Source organism: Budorcas taxicolor, chromosome 1 (genome assembly GCF_023091745.1).
Source record: "Budorcas taxicolor isolate Tak-1 chromosome 1, Takin1.1, whole genome shotgun sequence".
In the NCBI taxonomy this organism is placed as follows: Eukaryota; Metazoa; Chordata; class Mammalia; order Artiodactyla; family Bovidae; genus Budorcas; species Budorcas taxicolor.
In genome coordinates, this window is record NC_068910.1 from 48450228 (window position 1) to 48475697 (window position 25470).

The window sequence follows — 25470 nt, forward strand, 5'->3', positions numbered from 1 at the left end:
GCCACTGGGCCCCATCCCAGCTGTAAGGACCTCCCAGTTCAGCACAGGTTCAGGCATGGCCCCTCAGACACCCCCAGGTCCAGGCTCCATGTCTTGTCCAGCCACCAGAGAGGGCGGGATAAGGAGAGGGACCATGGCATCACCTGTAGGGAGGAAGATGCCTGGGAGGAGGTGAGAGTGAGCAAGACCAGTGGTGAAGAGGAGGAAGGGCAGGATGGAAAGGCTGCCTGAAAAGGGACCTGGCTTCTCTCACATCCCAGGAAAGAATTCTTTTCCAAAGGAGCAGCAAGCGGCTTTCCCAGCCAGGGCTGGAGCCAAATGCGCTTCCTTTGCCAGTGGAACATCACTCACCCCCAGTCCCTTCTCCCCACAGGCTGTGTTCACCACTGTCCCTGTTGCAGAGTGAACAGCTCCAGGTTTCCCTGGGCCACAGGCTGGCAGGTACGCAAGGCCTGCTTTCGCATCGTGGAGCACAGCTGGTTTGAAAGTTTCATTGTCTTCATGATCCTGCTCAGCAGTGGAGCGCTGGTAAGGGGAGATGGGGTCCCTGCCCCAGAGTCCTCCAGGTGTGTGATCTCCCACCATCCAGAGGCCCTGGGGCTGCAACGCTGGGCTCCTTTGACTCTGGGCTGGAAGTCCCCAACCTGGGACTGAAAGGTGATCTGCAGCCCTGCATGAGAGCTCCTCTTAGCAGGAGTGCATGATCTGTGCTTGAGGTGCCCAGGTCATGGCCTGCTATACCTGACTGCATGGATTTCAAGCAGTGAGTGTGGAGATCCCTTTATAGACAGGGAAACTGACACTCAAAGGCTTTATGGGACTTGTCCAAGATTACCCAATTTTTCAGTCATAAAACCTAACTTTGCCCTCATTTGATCCTAAAGTCCCTGATTTTCTACCTTCTGCCCTCCCAAATACATCGCCCTTTTCTGAGGGTCCAGAACCAAGAGGACCACCCTTCCCTGCCCCATCAGGTCACTTGCAAATACCATCGTCATTCATTCAAAGCTCATGGAAAATCATCACAACAGCACTTCTCAAAATTTAATCACCCAGGGAGCTTCTTAAGATGCAGATTCTGATTCAGTAGATCTGGGGTGAGGCCTGAGAATTTGCATTTCCAACAAACTCCCACATGGTGCTGATGCTGGTCCACAGGCCACAGTTTGAATAACGAGGCCTTACAGTCCGAGAGATTCTGAGTTGAGACACTTCCTAAGCCAGCTCAGTGGTAAAGAATCTGCCTGCCAATGCAGGAGATGTAGGTTTGATCCATGGGTCAGGAAGATCCCCTGGAGGAGGAAATGGCACTTTAGTATTCTTGCCTGGAGAATTCCATGGACTGAGGAGGCTGGGAGTTTGCAAACAGTCCATAGACGTGCGAAGAGTTGAATGCAACTGAACATACACATTCATCCTAAGCCTCTTGCTGAATGCCCAGCTTTGTAGCATACGGAAGAATGTTTCCCTCTGCACCATGGCATAGGCTCCCCACGCAATCTCAACTCCTCTTCCCAATGAACCAAGGTAGACATGGACACAGGAAGGGATTTATCATCCTCAGGGGTCCACATTTATGGATGAGGGCATCACAGCCCCAAAAGCCCCCAGCTCATTAAAGGGAGTACTCACACCCCAGCCTCTTGACTCATAGCCCCAGTGTTTCCACTTGTCTTGCTCCCCGTGTGTCACTTACTCCCCGAAAGCAATATACTGACCTTCTGGGCATGCACTCCAAAGCCACATTTCCCAGGAAGGGAGGCCAAACTGCTGAGGGTGTTGTCTCAGCACTCAGGAGAAGCCAAGGAAGGTGAGAAGGTCTGATGAGAGGAAAGCGAAGCCAGCAAGGGCGCAGAGCTGAGGGAGGAGAGTCTCGTGCAACAGGCTGGCCTGCCATCTTGGCTGAGTGGAGAGGGGCTGGCAGCATCTGGTGGTGCCCACTGCCCCGGCACAAGGTGGTGAGGTCTCTCTCAACAGCAGTCTCAGCCCAGTCCTAAGTGCAGAGGCCACACTGCAGGGCAAGGGGAGGCTGGGCAGTGCATTCGCCACACATACCCTTCCCTCTTGGAGAAGGCGATTGCACCCCTCTCCAGTACTCTTGCCTGGAAAATCCCATGGATGGAGAAGCCTGGTGAGCTGCAGCCCATGGGGTCGCGAAGAGTCAGACACGACTGAGCGACTTCACTTTCACTTTTCACTTTCATGCATTGGAGAAGGAAATGGCAACCCACTCCAGTGTTCTTGCCTGGAGAACCCCAGGGACAGCAGAGCCTGGTGGGCTGCCGTCTATGGGGTCAGAGTCAGACACGACTGAAGCAACTTAGCAGTAGCAACACCCTTCTCTCTATCCTGAAAAAGATAACCTCCATCATTTGATGTGACTATAATCACATTTGCTAGGGACTAGGTGCTTTCTTCATCATCTCCTTCCCTTCTCTCTCTACTCCCCTTCTCCACACACCCAAGCTGCTCCCCTGCCCTCCCTCCAGGCAGGGAGCACACATCCCACACCAGCATGACCCTGAGTCCACCCGCCCCAGCTTTGCTCTCCCATCCCCCTCTCCTTCCCCAAGGGACTGAGCTGGCTGGCACCAAATTTAGTCTTCCTTATGCTTTTACTTTGAGTACATTAAAAAAAAAAAAATAGCAAGAGTTTTTATCTGACAAAGTGCAAAAAAAAAAAAAAAACTTGGAAATTATGGGAAAATGCAAAGAAAAAATAACACCCATTTTCCTATCACTAGGAGAGAATCTCACTTTGAAAACGTTTTGGTGCACTTCCTTCCCATCTTTTTTATGCATGTAATACATGCTGCTGCTGCTGCTGCTGCTGCTGCTGCGAAGTCGCTTCAGTCGTGTCCGACTCTGTGCGACCCCATAGATGGCAGCCCACCAGGCTCCCCCGTCCCTGGGATTCTCCAGCCAAGAACACTGGAGTGGGTTGCCATTTCCTTCTCCAATGCATGAAAGTGAAAAGTGAAAGTGAAGTCTCTCAGTCATGTCCGACTCTTTGCGACCCCACGGACTGCAGCCCACCAGGCTCCTCCGTCCATGGGACTTTCCAGGCAGGAGTACTGGAGTGGGGTGCCATTGCCTTCTCCAGATAAGTATTACAAAATGAAAGTCACACTTGTGCATTTCATAATTTCTCAGTAAATTTTCTTGGTAATTTGGTCTTCCTGTCTTATTGACTGGCTGCAGAGTAGCTAACCGCCACACTCGCTCCTGATAGCATTGAATCTGCCTGCAATGCTGGAGACACTGGAGACCTGGATTCGATCCCTGGCTTGGGAAGATGCCCTGAAGGAGGGCATGGCAACCCACTCCAGTATTCTTGCCTGGAGAATCCCAAAGACAGAGTAGCTTGGTGGGCTACAGTCCATGGGGTCACAAAAGAGTCGAACATGACTGAGCGAGTGAGAACACACACTCACATCCTTATGTACACTCCTTTGGAGGCGTCGGCTTTTTTCCTGTCTTAGATCCAGCCTTAGAAGCAGAACTGGAAGCAGGAATTCTTGTGCAATTTGTGGAGGGCACCCTCTGGGCCTTCCCTCGTAGATCAGTTGGTAAAGAATCCTCCTGCAGTGCAGGAGACCCCGGTTCGATTCCTGGGTAGGGTCAATCCACTGGAGAAGGGATAGCCTGCCCCCTCCAGTATTCTGGCCTGGAGAATTCCATGGACTGTATAGTCCATGGGGTCACAAAGAGTCAGACACGACTGAGCAACTTTCACTTTCCTCTGGGCTGGAGCACGTGAAGGATGTAGGACAGAACAGGGAAAGGAGCTGGAAAAAGATGTGGTTCCCATGAAGCCCAGGCTCACCCTGATCCCATGGGAGCTCTGAAGCATAAAGGCCATCACAGGACTGTCCCACCTTGAAGCAAGGGGACAGTCAGACACTGGCTGCAGCTGCCCCCAGAGGGGTGATACAGTCTCCTAAGGTGGAGTCACTTCCCTTCAGCCCAGGGACGTGTTCTCAGGCAACAGGCATCACCAGCTGTTAGCAGCCAACATCCACAGTAGCTGGAGATGGTCACACTGGTCCCTTAAACAGGATCTAGGTGGGATGCCAGCAATAGGTAGTGTCCTTAGGATACGTTCTTAAAGGCAGAATTGCCACATTTCTAAAACATTTGAGTCATATTACCAAGTTGGGGGTCCAAAAAAAACTAGTTTTTACTCCACTCAGCTGTGTGTGAAAGGAGCTGCTTCCCCACAGCCGAACTGACTGGGGGTTCCCCTCACCCCATCCGCCTGCACCCCATGCCTCTTCCTCTTCATCAATCTGATGAAAGAGAAATGGCATCTTTTCCTTCATTTGGATTTCCTTGATTACTGGTGAAATGCAGCATTCTTTTTCAGAGTTCATTGGTGAATCTTTCATTTTCATGAACATCCTTTGTTGCTTTTATTTTTAAACCAAGTCACTGTTAAAAATCCCTTTGGTTCACTTCCAAAATCCAATTCAAGAAGGATTCCTTTCTCACTTGTGTTCGGCTTCCCTGCAAAGTATAAGCAGAACTGTGTGTCCCCGCTGGCTCCAAGGAAGTCCTGGTTTGTATCACGCAGGGCCTCCTCCACTATTTCATGCTACCTCCCCAGAGCAGAGAAAAGAAAATGTTGCAGGTGAGCTGCTTCCCAAAGCTCCCCCAGGGGCTGTGGCCAGGGCTGGCTAGATCCTTTCCTCTCCTTGGGCCCCACTGCTGTGGGTCTCGGCCACCTATCAACTTGCTTCCTTCCTTCCAGGCCTTTGAAGATTTTTACCTTGACCAGAAGCCCACAGTGAAGGCCTTGCTGGAGTACACTGACAGGGTGTTCACGTTTATCTTTGTGTTTGAGATGCTGCTCAAATGGGTGGCCTACGGCTTTAAGAATTACTTCACCAATGCCTGGTGCTGGCTGGACTTCCTGATCGTGAACGTGAGTGACCCAATGGGCATTTGTGGAGTTGGGGGTCCTTTCCTCTGGCTGATGGCTGCAGCTAGTGCAAAGAAAGTTTAGCAAGGGGTCTGAGAATAGCCCTGCGTCCCTGTGATCCAGGTAAGACCTAAACAGTGCATGATTCCAACACAACAGTGACCTTCAGGTGAGTCTTTAGGTCCTTGATCTCCATCCAAAAAGACCACTTTCTACTCTCTGTATTTTACATTCAAAGCAAGATAGACATGACCTTGAGTCCACTGGCTTCCAGACCTCGTGATGCTAAAGACTGCCTGGCACAGAGAACCTGCCCTCCCTCTGACTCAGTGATCTCCAGCCCTGGCTATGCTTTAGAATCACTTGGGGAACTCGTAAGAATACAGTGAACAAACACTCCTCTTCCCAGAGATTCTGGTCTTCCTGGCCCTAGATGGAGTCCAGGCATTAGTGTCTTATAAAAGTTTCTGGGCAGGTCCAGTGTGTGGACAGGATGGAGAACCACCGAGCTTGTGCCACTGGCATTTCCCGAGTGGCACTAAAAGTGGCAGAGGCCCCACTGGAGAGGTGATGGCCTGGAGCCTGCATGTTCAGATGAACTTGTGGCCACTGGCCCTGCATTAGGGGATTTACCAAGTGCCTCCCACACATTAAACTGGGGCTTTCTCAAAGCTCTGGGGAGACCATACTCAATAAAGTCTCCTAATAGTCCTTCTAGCCCCCAAAGCCCAGAGAGAGTGCCTCCTCTTCTGAACCATACAGTCCTTCATCTGTCCAGGCTCTTGCAGTCTTGGCTTTTCGGGATGCCTGCCTGAGCTATTTGTTCACTGCTGCATGTCTGAGGGTCCCTGCAGGCAGGGGGAGGCACGTGCTAAGTTTGTCTCTGCTTCCCACACTCCCACAGCCATCGGTGCCAAGGTCTGCACATCAGAGGTGTTAGGAAATGTGTCTGTATTTGGTGCTTGCCTCCTGAAGCTGGATGGGGTCCAGTTCAGAACATTCTGTCCAGCCTCCTGTGTTGGCAGGTCCCCCACAGCAGGTCTGGGCACCCAATTCTCTTCTTTCCTGATACCAGTGCACTAGCAGCATCAGGCCACTGTATCACAGGGATTAGCTGTGAGGCCTGAAATCTGAGTCACAGGTGATAATTTGGTAGGTTATCAAATAATTATTCATAGATGAAGGATAAATGTTTAATTCCAGCTACCCACCCTTGTGAGGGGCAGTCACTCCTAAGTAGGTCTCACTAATTTCAGTCCTAATCACCTGAAATGGTCACCCACTCATCCACCCATTTTCCTAATTCTCCTTCTGACCACCCATCCCTTCTTCCATCTGTCTGACCATTCACCCTTCCCTTCTTCCTTCCTTCCAAACATCCGTTCATGTTTACTTCTCCTATTTATTGTCAGTCCTCTCCCTCCCTTCATCCATCCTCATTCTTCTTCCTCTCGTCCCTTCTGTCCCTCTGTTCACCCTAACTTTCTGTCCATCCATCATTGATTCTTAACCCTTCTCTTTCTATCCTTTGATTTCTCTTTCTATCAAACTGTCCAGCTATCGAGCTTTCTATTCATTCATTCAAGCACCTTCCATCCAAGTTGGAAGTTTCTATCTTTCTATTCTTCCTTTAATCTTCCTCATCCGCCTGTCCCTCCTTTCTCCCACCCATCTGTCCATTCATCCCCTTTTCTTCCATTCATCCATCCTGTCAGCCTTCCAGCCATTCTCTCATCTCTTCCATTCCTCTATCCACCCATCTTTTCATTCATCCATCAGTCCTTTTACCCAGCCAGCCATCCTTCCCCAATCCACCCACCCCATTTATCCAATGTCAATTCTTCTTTGCCTTCTTTCTCCCATCCTCTCTTTCAATTCTATCATATCCATCCTTGTATCATTTAATCCAGTCTTCTATCCAATCATCCTCAACTTTCTATCAATATATCTTCCTTTCCTTCCTTCCATCCACCCATCCCAACATACTTCTGTCTCTCTTTCAATTTGTCAAAATGCTTATTTATAACTACAGAATATAAGATTGTCTTATGAAGTGTTCTGGGAGAGATAGAAGCCGAGAAATAAAAATTCCCTATCTCCAGAAGTTTATACTTTAATCCTCCAGCAGATAGGACACACAGAGAGAAATAAACATATGATGATTGAGGATGCTGTGAGCACTGCTGGAAATAATTAGTGTCTTAGGGACATAGAGATAAAAACCTGCATCTGCTCTGGGGGTGGCATAGCTGGGAAGGCTTCATATAGAAGTTGGCATTAGATATAGAACTTAAAATGAGTGGGAGCAACAAGGTACAAAAAGGGGTGGGGTGGCCAATTTAATTAAAAGATGACCCTGGGCAGAGGCACAGACACAGGTGCATTCAGGGAATGATTTGATTTGGGTAGGATATATGGATGATATATGACTGGAAAAGCAGGCTGTGGCCATATAATGTAGGCTAAGGAGTCTGCAGCTTGTCCTGCGATGATAAAGCATCAGGGAAGATTGGGAGTAAGGGAGAAACATGATCATAATCAAGTTTGCAGTGGAGAATGGATGGGATGGATCCAGCAGCGGGGCCTAGAGATCAGTTGGGAGGCTTGTGGCCTGAGCTGTAGGAATGGGGATGGACTTGAGCAGGAGAGCTTTGATGGAGAGGCCCCAGCTCCTGATTGCCCCAACTGCAGATTTTGCAGCCCTCCTGGGGACTGAGCAAAAGACTGAACAGGGTCCAGGATGGAACTGGCCCCAAACCTCCTGCTGTCAGTCAGCCAGGTAGCTGGGTGCCACCTGCTGACATCTGGAGAGTTGCCTGGATGAAGGAAGGGGGTCCTTCCCATTCCAGTTTTTTGCCCTAGTGGAATAAGCTACAGTTCAGAGAACAGGCATTATTTGGGGCTCTAGCACCCAAGTGTAAACCCTTTCTTTTCTGACATACCTACCCAGCTATCAAGACAAGCTGAGCCTGAATTCAGCCCACCAGTCATGGTGCAGTTAGGGTCTCCCAGGATTGGGTCACAGTCTCTGGCGAGCTCATGCCAATGCATAAGGTATCTCTCTGGAACCTTCAAAGTTCCTGGGGAGCATGACTATTTTTCCATGTCAGTTTGCATCATTTGCAGTCCTTGGTCCAACACTTTAAAAATGCAAAACTGACTGACCAACAGGGACTCACAACTCAAGTCATTGTACTTCAGCTGTCTGTCAAAGCTGAATCTCCCGACCCCATGCCAGTCATCATTCCTGAAAAATTGCAGACCTGTGAGGGCCTCAGAGTTTCTTAATCTGACTCCTCACTTTACAAAGGGTAACAACTTTTGTACACCTGGATTAACAAGGCACTGACCAAAGGTCGCAAAAAAAAATCAGTGTTGAAAGGGAACTAGACCCCACCCAGCTTCTCCAGTGGCTCAGCAGTAAAAAAATCTGCCTGCCAATGCAGGAGACACAGGAAAATCCCCTGGATCAGGAGGATCCCCTGGAGAAGGAAATGGCAACCCACTCCAGTATTCTTTCCTGGGAAATCCCATGGACAGAGGAGCCTGTCAGGCTACAGTCCATGGGGTTAGACACAACTGAGCAACTAAAAAACAACAAGCCTCACCCAGCCCAGGCCTCTCTCCTTCCCTCTTTTCTGAGCACATACAATTGAGACTCGCTTTGTAGTCCTCAAGGTAGACTTTCAGCATCACCCCCATGAAGGGCCAGCATCTCTCCAAGCCTCTGAAAGTCAATCAAATGTTAAAGGCTGTTGGGACCTGGCTAATGCCCCTAGAGGGGAAAGGGAAGGCTGATTTAACTCCACCAGGAGCTTGACCAACTACAACCAGGGGGTGGCAATGTGAGAGACTGAGATTTCCTTGAACAACAGTTCAGATTAATGTTGAATGAAAGCTTTAATGAAAGTGAAGAGATGGGACTCTTGCTATACCTCTCATTAGAGTTCAGAGTAAGGTGGAAGCCAGGCTGACGGCTCCTACAGAGTTGGGAGTGGCAGGGATTTCCTGTCTTCTTCCACCAGGGCCAACTGAGGAAGCTTAGGGTGATGCTTTTGCTCTCTGCCTGCTCTCTTGCTAGATCTCACTGACAAGCCTCGTAGCGAAGGCGCTGCAGTATTCTGATATGGCGCCCATCAAAGCCCTTCGGACCCTCCGCGCCCTGCGGCCACTGCGGGCTCTGTCTCGATTTGAAGGCATGCGGGTAAGACTTCTGTCCTAACTGCTCTGGTCTCCAGCATTTGGGTTCCCCGCCACCTTCACGCTCTGTGCGCCACTGACCCTGAGATCCGGGCCCCGCCCCCACAGACCCCCGCTTTCTGCTGTCACACCGGCGGTTCGGCAGTGTCCCAACTCTCCTGGTTCTCCTTCAAGTCCCTCTGTAAGCCCTCTTCGCTTCTCACATCCAACAGGACCCAGACCTTACTCTCTCTTGCTCTCAGTGAGGTGACCCTGCTTCACACCTTTGCAAGTATCTCTGACCTCAGTCTTCCACTCTGCCTTTTGTCCTTCTTGTAAAAATCTTCACAACATCCCAAGCTCTTCATCTTTCCATGACAAATGAGCCTTGCCTCTGACATTCCATTTAAATGCAGTGACACACAGCAGCTTAGCCACCACCCACCAGCAGGGATCGTTTCTCCAACCCAGCCCAATCATTTGTCCTATGGATTCTCTCCTTTGATCCATCCCTCTCCTCATCCATGGCTTCGGCCTACACCTTGCCCTCCCTGTCCTCCTCAGAATGGAATGCTCACAAGCCTGACCCTTGTCTCACAGGGGGACAGGAGACTGCTCATTTCTGCTCCCCTCTCTTCCTCATGATCATGAAAGTCTCCTGGTACAGAAAGCAAGGTTTGCTTTCTTCCTCCACCATTGCCTCAAAAAATACACAGGACTTTCAAAACAAGTGTGGACTTTTAAAATTAACTTGTATCTTTACAAACACTAGGAACTTATGATTGAAATATTTTGATATTTATTTTATCTCTAGGTTGCTGATTTACAAATCAGCAAGTTTGTGAATATGAATTTGGGTTCTCACTGATTATTGACCAAAGTACACTATATATTTTATAAAAATATACTTTATAAAATAAAGTTCTAGAAGTCTGTGTGTGCAAGTACAAAACACTTGCACCGCCAACTGAGCATGTATGTATTTATAAATGTGTCCTCAATTTTGAGGAGAGACAGTGAGCCCCCCTGAATGACCTTGAGAGAGAAGGTATAAACCCATCTTCAGCTGCCCAGTGCCTCTGTCTTCTGAGTGTAAATTTTGGCTCTGATTAACCCACTTCTCTTCCTTCCAAAGGCCACTGGCTTGTGACGCAACCTGCATAAATGTAGAAAGAATTGAAATTTAGCAAGAAGAGTGGTACATTGGTGGGGCTCCAGGTCTTTCTGCCTTTCTCCCCAGGTGGTGGTAGACGCCCTGGTGGGCGCCATCCCATCCATCATGAACGTCCTCCTCGTCTGCCTCATCTTCTGGCTCATCTTCAGCATCATGGGTGTGAACCTCTTCGCGGGGAAGTTTCAGAAATGCATCAACAAGACCAATGAAGGCTTTCTTCTTGTGCCTTGGTCTACTGTGAATAACATGTCTGACTGTGAGCGTCACAACCACACTGGAAGCTTATTTTGGGTCAATGTGAAGGTCAACTTTGATAATGTTGCAATGGGCTACCTCGCGCTTCTGCAGGTGGTGAGTCCTGAGATCAACCTTGTCTCTTCCTTTGGCTGCTCAGTAATGTGGACAGTCTGGGGTCTCCAGAAGATGCTATGTGGAGACTCTACAAGGGATAGCACTCAGCGTGAACTGAGATTACTCCCTATTCCTTCAGAGGACACTGTGAGGCTAGAGGAGCTTATCAGTGAGTGTGACCTCGTAGTGGTGCAGTTAGACCAATGTGGGCTAACAGAATAAAGGGATGGGCTTGCCATGGGACTGTATCAGGTGATAATTTAGAATTCACTACTTTTACAAAATAGACCTGATACAGTCACATAGACTAAACAGTCTTCAACTGCAAATCATCTCCTAGAGGGTAATAAACTATGTTCCAGGTCTGTTGTAATGACATGTAATGCTGGCTTGTGAATGTCAGTGACAGTCACACTTCCATTCATTCATTCATTAATCCCTTGCCTTCATCCACTTGTCATTCAGTGTTGCTGCAATTACTTATATGTTTGTCACGCAATTACCCACAACTTCCTGCACGCCATCATTTGTTCACAGATTTGTTCCACAACTAGTCCCTAAGTAGCTATGGCATGCCAGGCTCTGAAATCAGAGGCGTGCCAGAACTGGCTCCGGGGAGTGGCAGGGAGTGGGGGTGGGGGGAAATGCTCTATGAGAAAAACGGACAAATAAGTGAATCAAAATAGAGGCCAATGGAGATGACTGGGTGGACACTGAGTGGCCTCTGCTCCTTGTTTCCAGGCAACCTTTAAAGGCTGGATGGACATCATGTATGCGGCTGTCGATTCCCGGGATGTGAGTCTCAGCCTGCCGTGCCTCCCGCCTCTCCCTCTGTGCATCCCACCCACACTAGTCTATTTGAAATGGACTGAAAGCGGCCTTGGTGCTGAGAGAGGCGATCACCTAGCAGTCTGGCTCTATCCCACAACCCGGAACAGCAGCCAGCGGGCCCTCTGTTGGATATTTAAACCAACCTAGTCTTCTAGGCTTCTCAGGTTCTTCCTCTGTTCACCATTGAGGAAATTATCAGAGAACCTCTAAAAGACTGTGTGTGAGGCTACTCCCTGGGCAGAGGGGGGGCCAAGGGCAGCGTAGCTAGAACAGTGGAATTTCAGACACCATCATGGCAGCTGATGGGTGGAGATGGGTGCTGTTGGGGAAAGACCCTTTCCTGCTAGGGCAAAAGACACTACTGACAGTCTGTCCCATGTCCCCTCGGCCACCTCTGGGTTCGCTCTCATGCTCTGTTTCTGGTTTTATCTGAGATTGGATTTTCTTCAGTGCCTCAGAGTTTGCTCAGCAGCTCCTCCTGCAAGCACAGAGGACTGCAAGCCCGCAGGGGTGACCCTCACATGTCAGCTGTGGGAGTCTGTAGATACACGCGCTTGCTTCCTTGTCCCTTCGAAGTACAGTTCTGAGGTGTGTTCTGCGGTCCTTAGAGGATGGAGCGCCACTTGCCTGTGATGATGGTGCTGCCTTTATCCTGTTCCTTCTTCCCCTCTCCTGCCCTCACTTCTGCTTCCTGGGATCACTTCCCAAAGAAGCCCTCTGCACCCTGGTCCTTGTCTTGGGGCTCAGGGTTCCTTGGGGTTACCACAAGCTAAGATGTCCCCTTGTTCCCATGCCACCACTTGTCTGCTCACAGGTGAACTTTCAGCCCAAGTGGGAGGACAACGTGTACATGTACTTTTACTTTGTCATCTTCATCATTTTTGGAGGCTTCTTCACGCTCAATCTCTTTGTTGGCGTCATCATTGACAACTTCAACCAACAGAAAAAAAAGATAAGTGGGGCTCAAGTGTTTCTGCGGGAGTGGCGAATCTTAGACTTCCCATCTGTCCCCTGGCCCTGTGACTGAGGCACCACGAGTCACAGCCCCCATGCCTGACCAGGAGCCCAATCTTGGCCTTTAGCACCAACAGTGACCGTGGCCCCCTGATGTCAGCCTTCATCCCTGTCTGGAGTCTGGGCCCAGAAAGGGCTGAAGGCTGCCCTGGGGGCAATAACAGTGGTGTGTATTATCCTGTCTCTTTGCACTTAGGAGGCCAGGACATCTTCATGACAGAGGAGCAGAAGAAGTACTACAATGCCATGAAGAAGCTGGGCTCCAAGAAGCCCCAGAAGCCCATCCCACGGCCCCTGGTGAGCCCCAAATCCCCCCGCCCCCCTCTAGCAGAGCATGTCTAGAACTCCAACCTGACAGCCCATGCCTGTGCTGGTAGCGGTCTGACCAGAATTCTCTGTGGAGGAGGACATCTAGTTGAGTTTGGGGATGAGCTAATGAGAGTTTCCAGGCCCGAGGGAAAAAAGTCTGCAAAAATCAACTCTGGTCTTCTGGAGTGAACATACTCCTGTAGATGTTCCAAATAGACCTGTGTAGGGAAGTAGTGAATACCCAACAGGCTTAGGGTTCCAGCACCAGATCAGAAACAGATTAGGCAAAATGATATTAAGGATGGTTCGAGACCTGAGATAAAACATTTGTGATTATGAGTCATGATGTAAGTTGCAGTGTATCTCCAGGCTCACTGCCACATTCCACCCTATGCTTACAGGTAGACAGAGAGGAAATGGCCAAACCTGGGATCCTGGGCCCGGTCATGGTCATGGTCAGGGGACACAATAGGAACCAAAAACTATCCCACTTTAGTGTTTAAAGACTGACCGAAGCTTAGCACCATACTCCCCTTCGATTCCTTTGTTCACTAAGAGCCGTGGCTCAAGCCCAGTAGCCCTTCCCCACACAAGGGCAAAGCCTAAGGACCTTCAGCAAAGGCACAGGCCTTTTCCTAAATGAGTCAGGGAAACATACGTTCTGTTGGTCAAGGCGTTAGGATTTCTAAATTGAGGCATGGGGTTTGCATAAATTACTAAAAACTTCATGAGCACAAAGTCTTAAGAACATTTACAGGAGGGGGAAAATGCTGTGACCTCTCATACATTTTACTCGGAAACTGTGATCACAAATGTATTACTACTCTCAATTCTGATAAGATGTGTTACAGTGGGGAGTGAGAGGACATTTAGATCTCTGTGGGGGCAGAGGTTTCCTTCTATATCCAGTGTAAGATCAAGATAACTGGGGTTGAATTAGCCTGAAGTGAGTCCCTAAGTTTCTGCGAGTATCCCTCCAATGTCCAATGAACGAGTTCAAACTTAGAAAATGTAGATGAAAGGCTGAGCCCAGCCAATCATACTCAAGTAGGGGTTACAGGAGAAGGCTCCTAAGACCTACTGAGAAGCAAGCAGCTGAGTCCCTGCTAGTCTATACTGATGGCTGGACTGGTTTTGAATCCACATTTGAACAGACAGCAAGGTGTTCTCTGCTAAAGGCAACGCTTGGCAAAATCACGACAGTTTGGGGTACCTCTCCCTACATACTTGCTCCATCTCTTGATAACATCGCAGCTTCTCCCCTCTCATCAACCAATCCCACATGCCATCACAGCTTTCTCCTCTCAAGGAGGACAATTTCCTTGGGACAGAGTGGGTTGCATTTCCAAAAGGGACCATGGAGAGGGTGCTGTCTCAATACAAAGGTAGGAATCTAGTATTGAAATTCCAGACAGTACAATAGGGGTGGAAGTCAGTGGTTGAGCAGGAAGACCTACAACAAAATCATCATGTTTCCTAATTGTGTGCACCATCCCCAAGGCCCTCCAAGGTGGGCACTGGAGGAGGCCTTCCATGTGGGTGAGAAAAGTAAGGCCTCATAGCCCAGCTGAGTTCCTGACATTAGTCATCCCTTTGGATGGGATGGGGGTATATCATTAACTATCAACACTAATAGCTCTAGTGGAGGAACGTGACTCTCTCCTTAATATTCTGGTCCAGGCATGACCAACATTCTTTCCTTTGTTCCGTTCAGCATAGCTGAGGCAGGGTTGGAACATTTAAACGAGACTTTGAGGCTTAGGGATGCCAAAAGGGAAACTAGCAGAGCAGGACCCGAGCAGCAATTGCATCTGGCTGGTCTCCAGGACCCACAAGCCTTGGCCCGTCCTAGCTCCTGGCTGGCATCCACATGGCAGGCGACAACTTGGCACCCACTACCCACTGGGACAAAGCTGATCATCTGCCCTCCACAATGTCCAGAGCCAAGAAAGAAGCCCAAGCCCAAAGAGAAATGCCTTCTCCCATCTAAGACTCACCTTCCCAGGTCCGGTCTCCTCCTCATCAGATTACTGGCACTGGAATGGCTACCTTCTTCCCTAAGGGGTCCCAACAGGTGCAGCCAGTCAGGTAAGGTGAGCATTGGCATAGGACTGTGCTCCACAGGTGCATATGTGCCAGTTCATACCAGGGCCAAGCTCGGATGACATGCAGACCTCCAACACATGCATGTACGTAGTACTCCTTGCCTCAGGTGAAGCCCGAGTTCTAAGTCCTATGCTTCATTATAGCAAAGACAAAACCTTCCACAGGACTGGTCAATTTTATCCTGCAACATTCCCTACTACAGAAGTCACGAAAAGTAGGTTTCATATACTCCACTTTATAAGGAAATAATAGGCTCCAGAATATCACATCATCAGTCACCCACTTCATCTTCTCTGAGAGCACTGAGGGTTGCAAAGAGGTGATCTCTGCCCACAAGCTAAGCCAAGAGCAGCTAGAAAGCTGCATCGTTCCCCAGCAGCTGAGTATGTAGGACAAACATGATGTCCAGAACTTAGTAATGTTGCCTGCTCTGTTTCACTAGAAGTCATGAATGGGCCTGTATTTTTTTTTTTCACCATTTTCAGTGATGAAATAAAAGCTACTAGCGGCTCAGCATCCCAGAAAAGACATGAGCCCACAGCTATGCCTGGAGCCAGGCCCACTTGGGTCTGATTCTTTGCTCAAACCCTGCAGGGTAGCATCGCATCCCCACTGTGAAGCAGAAAGCAGGGACCAGCCTCTATCACAGCCCTTCTCCCCTCTGCCTGCTTCGCAGCTCCTGGGAGCTCCCCTGTGAGACTCGCAACAGGTTCCTTTCTCCCTCACAGCCACTCATGCAGAGCCCTGCATATATTATGCACTCAGGAAGTCCTTGTACAGAATTAAATGTAATCAACCTAGTGCAGGGACTTTATAATTCTATTTGAAGTGTAGTTCAGCTGTCCATTTGGTCATCCATTCATTGAGCTATCTATTGATCATCTGTTGCATGCTAGATACTATGCAGACTCTGGGGATAGGGCAGTGAGATGTTCCTGCCCTCACAGAGATGGCAGTCCAGTGACGCAGGAAAACAATTAGCAAAAATCCCGCACATATTAATTCACAGGCTGGAGAAATTGCCAGGAAAGAAAGAATGGGTTGAAGAGCAAAGGGTACCTAAGACTGAGCCTGGAGGAACTCTAACATCTCAAGGTTGAGTAAAGAAGACTCAAACAAGAGCAGCCAGAAAGGCAAGAAAAGAATCGGGGAAGTAAGGCCTGCTAGGAACCAAGTAAGGAGCGTTTCAAGGTGGAGGAAGTGCTAAATGACGTCAAACAAGTGTCTTGGGATTTTGCATCACGGAGGTTATGAGATCTTAACAAGAGACATTTCAGCGACAGGATGGGGACTAAAGCTATGTTGGAGGAAGCTGAGGAGTGCATGGGAACCAATGACTACACGCAACTCCTTCAAGAAATTGAACTGTGAAAGTGGGGAGAGGAGTAGTCTGGTAGCTGGAGAGAGACATGAGGTTCAAGATTTTTCTCTAAGGAAAAGCTAGATCATTAGAGATTTAGCTAAGGAACTGAGAGCGAATAGCCAAGAGTGGTCAAGTGTGGCCAAGAGTCTCACTCGTGAGTAATAGAGCAGAGGGACCAGGATGTAGGTAAGTGGTAGCAAAGAAGAGAGGGCGAAGCTGGGCTAACTTGATGACACAGGTGTCAGAGGAGGCGAGGTTTTATGAGACACAGGAGGAGCAAAGGTCTGGGAGCAACAGTGAGGAATTAGAGGGACTTCACCTCTGTCCCCAGCCCTGGGGTCTATGGAGTAGGGAGAATAAGCAGCTGGTGAGTAAGAGGAGAAGTTTGCAGATCAAGGCAGGTGAGTTCCAGAGAGCTCAGAAGTGTCCAAGACAAGGTGAGGGAGGAGAGTAAAGTTGGAATCAAGCACTCACAGAGCAGTAAGATGTTAACAGCACAGGAAAGACTAGGGGGCCACACAAGGAAAAAAAATTTTTTTTAATGCCATAAAAACAGCCCCTACCCAAAATAATCTCTTGGTTGTCCAGGCCACTCTGCCTCCCGCTAAGAAAGCAAACAACCAAGACCTGGCTCCGTGCCCTGCTTAGACATCTACCCAGGAATAAAAAGAGCATTTATAAGAATCAGTTGTACCACTGCACTTGACTTTGTATGCGTGTGCACTACCTGACTTGACTCTCAAATAATTTTTCAAGAAATTCTTGAACTTTTGCTTCTCTTCAGGGCACTGCAGGAACACAAAATTAAATAAGACATGACCCCATCCTCAAAGAGCTCATTTTCTAGTAGAAAAGAGAGGTATACACGAAACACTAGAACTCTAGACCGAATGTAAAGGCTGTTCAGTTCAGTTGCTCTGAACTGAGTTGTGTCTGACTCTTTGCGACCCTGTGGATTGTCCATCACCAACTCCCAGAGCTTGCTCACTCATGTCCATTGAATCGGTGATGCCATCCAACCATCTCATCCTCTGTCATCTCCTCCTCCTGCCTTCAATCTTGCCCAGCATCAGGGTCTTTTCTAATGAGTCATTTCTTCAGGTGGCCAAAGTATTAGAGTTTCAGCTTCAGCATCAGTCCTTCCAATGAATATTCAGGACTGATTTCCTTTAGGACTGACTGGTTGGATCTCCTTGTAAAGGCTGGGGGAGCCCAAAGAAGGGATGAAGCAATGTGGTATTGTGTGACTGAAGAAGATTCCCTGAAGGAAGTGGGGATTAAGAGAGAGAGATCACTCAAGGGGATTAAATGGCCAAGAGAAGGGACTGGAAGGGCACTGTAAGTGGAGGGAAGAGCACAGACAAGGACAAAGTGCCTGGTGATTTTATGGGGCCAGGGGTGGCAACCAGGACTTGAACTGAGGCACTGAGTTAGAATCAACCATGAGTGAGATTTTGGAAGATCAAGACTTGGCTTCTGTCAGGATGTGGAGTGTGAGGGAGACAAGAGACAGACTTTAAAAACCCTTCTGTAAAGAACACTGCCTCTCCAGATGCCTGGTTTGTGTTGCCCAAAGGCCTGATGTCCCACCTCTTGTTTCCTCAGAATAAGTACCAGGGTTTCGTCTTTGACATCGTGACCAGGCAGACTTTTGACATCATTATCATGGTCCTCATCTGCCTCAACATGATCACCATGATGGTGGAGACTGATGAACAGAGTGAAAAAAAGACAAAAGTCCTGAACAAAATCAACCAGTTCTTTGTGGCCGTCTTCACGGGAGAGTGTGTCATGAAGATGTTTGCCTTGAGGCATTACTACTTCACCAACGGCTGGAATGTGTTTGACTTCGTCGTCGTGGTCCTCTCCATTGGGAGTAAGTGGACATTGCATGTGGTTGGGTCACCCAGCCTCTGCTTGGGGTCGTTTTGACTGGTCTTTTAAAACCAAAGGGACAACTAACAAACTTCTAAAAACCTATGTTGTATATTAGAGGAGTCCAGTATTTGCTGCTTTGCAAGAGCAGCGGATTTAAAATGCCCTGCACCTCCCAGTGAAAGGGAGAGGTTCCACTGGCTTTCTTCATGCTGCCATCAAGGGTATTCCAGCACGTGCTGTGTGCACCGCCATCGTCAGAACGTGGGGGGCGGGGGGCAGTAGGGAAGCTAAGATGACGGAATTTCCAGTGGGTCTTATCTTTATGGCCTTTAAAGCAGAGAGTGGGTGGTGTGGTGTGAGGTGAGTCATAAAATACTTTCTGGAAAAGGAGTGGTTGCCAGAAGAGTGAAGAAAGACTAGAAGGAGATTGTTCAAAGGAGATTCTTAAGTCAAGGGTCTGGAATTAACTCTCTGTATAACTATCCACTTAGGGAATATGAGTGACAGAAAAGTCAAGGGACCAATGCCAAGAGATCAATGCTGTTATGAGCTAGTCTGGGTGTTGTTAAATGACAGGCCCAGTATTTGGGGGTCAATGCTGTTTGGAGAAAATGAATGGAATCACAGGCTCAAGTGGGTAATGCAGCCACCATATAACTGAGTGCTTGCTGAGTTCTGAGAACTGGGCTGGGATCCATGGATCTCCACAGCAGCCCTGGGAAGGAGTTGACTATAGTCATTTTATACATTTAATATGGAGCTTCAGAATTAAGGAAGTTATACAAGGTCATATAGTTTGTGAAAGGTGGAGCTGAATTTAGACCAGGCTAATGTTCTTTTTAATAAACTGACAGCCTCCTACCAACAACCAAGAGACTGTCCCTAGCCTTCATGTGATTTGCCAAAGTTCGGCCCTATAAAGGCCAAATCCCAGCACAGCAGCTTTACCTTGCATTATAAATATATCCTGACCTGTTTTATCATGACCTGCTTACTTTTCATGTCATAGCATAGCTATAGATTTAATTTTCCATTGATTTACCATCAAGAGCTAATAGCCTCTAAATACAACCTGGCGGCACTTTATCAATCTCTCTCTCCTAGTGCTGAAACACAGCCTTGGGTTGTGTTTGGGGAGTTGAAATTTATTTTTGTTTTTTTGTTTTGTTTTGTTTTGTTTTCCTATTGCTGCTGGGTTTTCTGGGGGTGGGAGGGTTGCTTTGTTTGTTTACCTTCCAAAGTGAGAGACTCTGAAAGCCATTTTTCATTTTATATTAGAGAAGGGAGCTTGCTTATGTGACTTCCCATATCAGTACTATAGCAATAAAAGATACACAAAGTACTCCATTCTGTCTTGGGGACAACTTAACTACTAGTTCCTTTGACCTACACAGCAACACCCATCACTGGTGGAAAAGACAGCTTGAAAACAACTGCAAGGACCCATCAGCCATGCTTCTGTCCTCTCTGCCTTTCTTCCTTCCCACCGATAAGACATGTTTGGAGTATTTAATTGTTACAAGTATGAAGACTCAATCTCCCTTGTAGAAGTAGACTAGTTGATTGGCAGAATCTTAGTAGATTATAAAAACACATAATGTACCTCACACCATGGGAGAATGCCCCAGTTAAACTGGACTTTAAGAGAGGGGCTTTCATAAAGATTTCATAGTACAAAATTATAATTATTTCCCAGTTCTCCTCCCATTTCCTTCTTCCTTCCAACATACTACCATAACTATCCATATTCATATGACAAAAGACAAGTAGGAGAATTGGATCAAGGGCACCCTGGCAAGGAGAGCGAGCTTCTACCATACCCCCTCACCATTTCTCCTGAGAGGTTTTGAATCCTGTATGACCTAAAGGCCTTGCCTAAACTTTGGTGGCCTTAACTAGCCTCTTCATGTCCCCAAGACAAATCTTTGAGTTGGATATCACATAAGGAGACATGCAAACTCTAGTTCATAGTTTGGATTGAGGTGCTGTAATTGACCCCAAACAAACTCATCTCTGGGCCGTAACACATAGTTCAAACACAGCTGGAAATGAAAGAAACAAATAAAAGCCATTATGCAGACAGCTGGCCATTCAGAGCCATTCTGCTTTAGCTGTCAGCAAGCTGCCCAACTCCTCAGGCTCCTTATAATTTATTCCAGGCTCTGTACAATTATCCATAGGACCATGTGCCAGGAACGGAGTCAATCTTCGCAGTAGGAGATGAGGATATGAATCATAGAGGGTCCCGGCTCTCACAGAGCGTGGGACCAGGGTGGAGGAACAGGCATGACCTGAGGGCTGAATGTTCAGGGGAGAGCCAGGTCTGTGTCACAGACAAAGGATGGTCAGCACGTGGCACAGATGCAGTCACATCCAGCTGAACAGACAGCAGAACCATGGAGGCTGACTAGCAAGGCATCTGGATGTAGGGAAAGATAAGAACATGGTAGGAAGGGCAAGCCTGACTCAAAGGAGACAGATTTATGCAATGGACACTTACTGAGCCCCTACTTTAGGCCAAGCACTGTGCCAGCCTCAGAGGGCCCAGAGTGCTTGAATGTAGATGCTCACATGAAAGTCCACACAGGGCAGACATGAGGGGGTGTGATCACAGCCAACTTTGGCAGGGCTCATGGTTGGAAGTACTAATCAGACCATCTTCCCTCACTTTTAAAGGCCTGGTGTTCTCTGCAATTGTTACATCACTTGGAAGTCTCTTCTCCCCGACGCTCTTCCGCGTCATCCGCCTGGCCCGCATCGGCCGCATCCTCAGGCTGATCCGCGGGGCCAAGGGCATCCGCACGCTGCTCTTTGCCCTCATGATGTCCCTGCCCGCCCTCTTCAACATCGGGCTGCTGCTCTTCCTCGTCATGTTCATCTATTCCATCTTCGGCATGGCCAGCTTCGCCACCGTCAAGTGGGAGGCCGGCATCGACGACATGTTCAACTTCCAGACCTTCGCCAACAGCATGCTGTGCCTCTTCCAGATCACCACGTCGGCGGGCTGGGACGGGCTCCTCAGCCCCATCCTCAACACGGGGCCCCCCTACTGCGACCCCAACTTGACCATCAACAACAGCACCAGAGGGGACTGCGGGAGTCCCATCGTGGGCATCATCTTCTTCACCACCTACATCATCATCTCCTTCCTCATCGTGGTCAACATGTACATTGCCGTGATTCTGGAGAACTTCAATGTGGCCACGGAGGAGAGCACGGAGCCCCTGAGCGAGGACGACTTTGACATGTTCTACGAGACGTGGGAGAAGTTTGACCCAGAGGCCACTCAGTTCATCACCTTCTCTGCCCTCTCAGACTTTGCAGACACCCTGTCTGGCCCCCTGAGAATCCCCAAACCCAATCGGAATGTATTAATCCAGATGGACCTGCCCTTGGTCCCTGGAGATAAGATCCACTGTTTGGACATCCTGTTTGCCTTCACCAAGAATGTCCTTGGAGAATCCGGGGAGCTGGATTCCCTGAAGGCAAATATGGAGGAGAAATTTATGGCAACTAATCTTTCAAAAGCATCCTATGAACCAATAGCAACCACCCTCCGATGGAAGCAAGAAGACATCTCAGCCACTGTCATCCAAAAGGCCTATCGGAGCTACATGCGGCACCGCTCCAGGACGATCGCCAGCCCTGCGGGGGTGCCCAGGGCTGAGGAGGGGGCAGCATCACTCCCCGATGAAGGCTTTGCTGCGCTCATAGCCAATGAAAACTGTGCGCTCCCAGACAAATCTGAAACGGCTTCCACCACATCTTTCCCACCATCCTATGACAGCGTCACTAGAGGCCTTAGTGATCAAGTCAACTTGAGCACATCCAGCTCAATGCACAATGAAGGGGAGGCTGTCAGTAAAGAAGCTGCTGGGCCCTCATGTGGACCCTCCAGCAAGGGCACGTCCAGTTCTGATGTGTCCGCTGCTCTGTGATAACTTGGCACCACCGACTCACCAATGCATGCCACTACTCACCGTGTCACACCTGGGCAGGGAATGCAGTTGGTACCCACCTTTGGAGAAACCCTCACACAGCAACAGGAGTCAGAAGCCAAGGGCATCTCCACAGTGACTTCCTTTTTCAATTTCAGTATCAGATGGTGGGTTCCCTTACTTTCCAGAAAATGTCCCTGGTCCTTTTATTTTGATGGTGACTAGAGCTTATCTTTACCAAGACAAACATCTCAGGACCAGAACTTTCAAAGATACATGGCAAGGATGTTGCTGAAGGGCCAAGGTTGTCCTCTGTGAAAATGCGCATAGAGATTGGCAGTGCTATTTAGGATTTTGCATGACTGCATGTTGAGAGCTGCCAGACAACTACTCTGGCCTAAGATAATACCTGTGGTATTATCAGGCCTTTTCAAAGAAACGCCTCTGAGCTATCCATTAAAGTTAATATTTTTAAAGATATGTCAAAACCAATGTTATAACGTAAAGCACCATTTAAAAAAAATAATTTGACACCGATGTGTCATAAATCATGTCTCATTCACTTTCAAGGTTCCTGATATCTTGCAATTTGCAGCTAAAGCTGGGCAGACAGGAAGGAGCACTGTCCTGGGAGCTTGTTCTCATCCTAGCCAGTTCTTCCACTGCTCGCCTGGCTGACCTGGGCCAAACTCTTGCACTTCTGAACCTCCTTGCCCATGGTGGCAGGAGGCAGAATGGATAGTCCCTGTAGTCCTTGCATTCCGAGTTGTAGAACTCAGTGATGCCCTGTCCCCATTGAGATGAAGAAAACACTCATCTGAGGCAGCAATGGCCAGACCGTTCTGCTGTCTAGCCAAAAGGCAGCTTTTGAATATATTCCAGAGCCTCTTTGACATCTCATAGACTTTAAGGAGGAAGGTTTTCACATTCCCCTCCAGCCAGGACTCCATAATTAGTATAAGTGAAAGAAAAGAGACATTTTGAGAAAGATGATCTGGCAGATAAAACGTAAAGCCAATGCTTTGTTTAATTCATCCTACAAATGATATTAAGTACCTATTATTTGACAGGCCCTGCTCTAAGCACAAGGCATAATGGGAATTAATCCCCCAAAGATTCATTGAATTTATGCAGTGGATGGAGTAAGGGTTGTCAGAGGATGATATTCAGGTCAAGGGCACATGGCAGGTCTTGAGATGAAAGAGAGTAAGAAGTCTGTGTGACAGCATAGGACATACAGGCTCTAATGACAGCTGTGATCGTCTATTAACTCTTGGCACATTCTCTGTCATGATGAGACAAGGATCAGGTCAATTCATTGATATGCGCTTGATCATTTCATAAAATTTCCCATGTATTCAGTTACAAAACCTAAAGACTGGTCCAGCTTACGTGCTTCACAGACACAGATTTCCTGGGGCCTCACTCTCCTTTCCCTATCACAGTTGACCCATCAGAGACCAAAGAGGCTTTCCAAATGCTTGTTGGGGTTTGCAAGCACCAACAAAAGCAGATTAGTAAGATGATTATTAATAAAAGAGCACACAACCTAATTAGTAATCAGGGAAATGCAGATTAAAACCATACTGCTATATGACTATGCATCTATCAGATCTGCAAAACTTTTAGAATCTATAGCAAATATCAAGTGTCAGCAAAGATATAGAGCAACAGGAAGCTTAACGCACTGCTGGAGCACGCGAATTGGCATAAGCACTTTGGAAAACAGTTTAATTTTACTAAGAGTTTACAATGTACTTGACCAAAGTACATATACTCATCATTTGGGTTTTCCACTGGTAGGTATGAAACCTTGAAAAATCCATGCACACAAGCTCTAGGAGACATGAACAAGATTCCTTATTATCATTGTTCATAACAGACCCAAATTAGACACAGCCCAATGTCCATCAGCAGTAAAATAAATTAATAAATTTTGGTGTGTTCTTTAAATGTAATTTTATGCAGTAATGAGAATGAATGAGATATAGCCCTGTACAAGTCTATAGATGAATCTTAAAGACATAATACTAGTGAAAGAAGCCAGACACCAGACTGTATATACTATATGATTTTTTTTTTTTTTTTTTTTTTATTTATTTATTTTTTTTAATTATTTTTTTTTTTTTAATTTTAAAATCTTTAATTCTTACATGTGTTCCCAAACATGAACCCCCCTCCCACCTCCCTCCCCATAACATCTCTGTGGGTCATCCCCATGCACCAGCCCCAAGCATGCTGTATCCTGCGTCAGACATAGACTAGCGATTATATGATTTTATGAGGTTCAAATCAGGCAAAATTAAATATACTGTTTGGAATAAAGAAAAGAAAAGCAGGAATTAGTCCATGAAAGTTGGGGTAGAGGTTACTGAAGACGCGAAGGAGGCATCTGTGACTAGGTCTGGCAATGTTCTAATTTCCCACCTAGCTGGTTCTCTTTACAAGTATTGTCTTTATAACCATGTGTCAAGTTAAATATATATATCTAATGCACTTTTCTATGTGTATACAGCTCACAAGTTAAATTTTTTTAATATCTTGGGTTGGATTCTCCTCCCTTTTCACAGAAGTATTTACTATCTTCTGCTTGAATTGTGGCATTTCTATCTTGGACTTGGATTATCCGTGTTGATTTTTATTTTTTATTTTTTTTTTCTTTTTAATTTTTCATACTTTATTCTCTACATTGATAGGTTAAGAAAGTGAAATCTTCCTAAATACTGATTCATAGACAATGCTTATAAGCGGCACACGAAACATTCAGTTTCACAAGGAGTAATATCCAGTGATCCCTTTAAATGCAATTTTAATCCTTACTTTCAGCTAAGTGCAAGAATAATACAATGAGCTAAATACACACAAAATTTGTGAACTACAAAAGTGGTTTCCATAGCCACACATGGTTTTAGTCAAGTATACATTTTCAGAATAAATAAATACTAACAAATATGTTAATAAAACACTACCCCAAATGCTTACCTGCCATCAACTTTTCAGCAATGCCATTCCTGCTACTGAAAGCACTTTCTGAAGTTTTAATCTAACCTGGGAAAATGAGTTCTATTAAAATCTGACAAACAGTATATTATAAACCCCAAAGATTTTTAATCCAGTATGTCTTTCAACACAGAACCATTCATAGGAAATTCTTAGTTTCTCAAAAAATAAAAAAATCACTCTTATTATCTAAAGAAGAGTATTAAATTATCTTAAGACAAATAAACACTCCTACAAAAGACTGCATTTTCTAATATTGTTTTCTCCTTAAAAGAAACACAAACCAGTTTACCATCTTTTAATAACTTACACTACTTTGGTCTAAAAGCTTTAGAAATATATGAAACACATCTTAGCTATCAAAGTCAAAGGTGCCATTTAGATTTCACACATTAAACAGCTATAG

The 25470-nt window shown here is 47.2% G+C and overlaps 1 protein-coding gene across 1 annotated transcript in view; it reads left to right on the forward strand.

Annotated features, from left to right (window-relative positions):
• The window catches only part of SCN10A (sodium voltage-gated channel alpha subunit 10), an 87075-nt gene extending 65011 nt beyond the window's left edge, over positions 1–22064 (forward strand). The window contains exons 19-27 of the mRNA XM_052644447.1: positions 374–528; positions 4751–4924; positions 9003–9125; positions 10341–10625; positions 11367–11420; positions 12271–12408; positions 12663–12767; positions 17854–18124; positions 20803–22064. Coding sequence (XP_052500407.1) covers positions 374–528; positions 4751–4924; positions 9003–9125; positions 10341–10625; positions 11367–11420; positions 12271–12408; positions 12663–12767; positions 17854–18124; positions 20803–22064 — 2567 coding nt within the window. The remainder of the gene's footprint in view (positions 1–373; positions 529–4750; positions 4925–9002; positions 9126–10340; positions 10626–11366; positions 11421–12270; positions 12409–12662; positions 12768–17853; positions 18125–20802) is intronic.
• The last annotated feature ends 3406 nt before the right edge of the window (positions 22065–25470 follow it).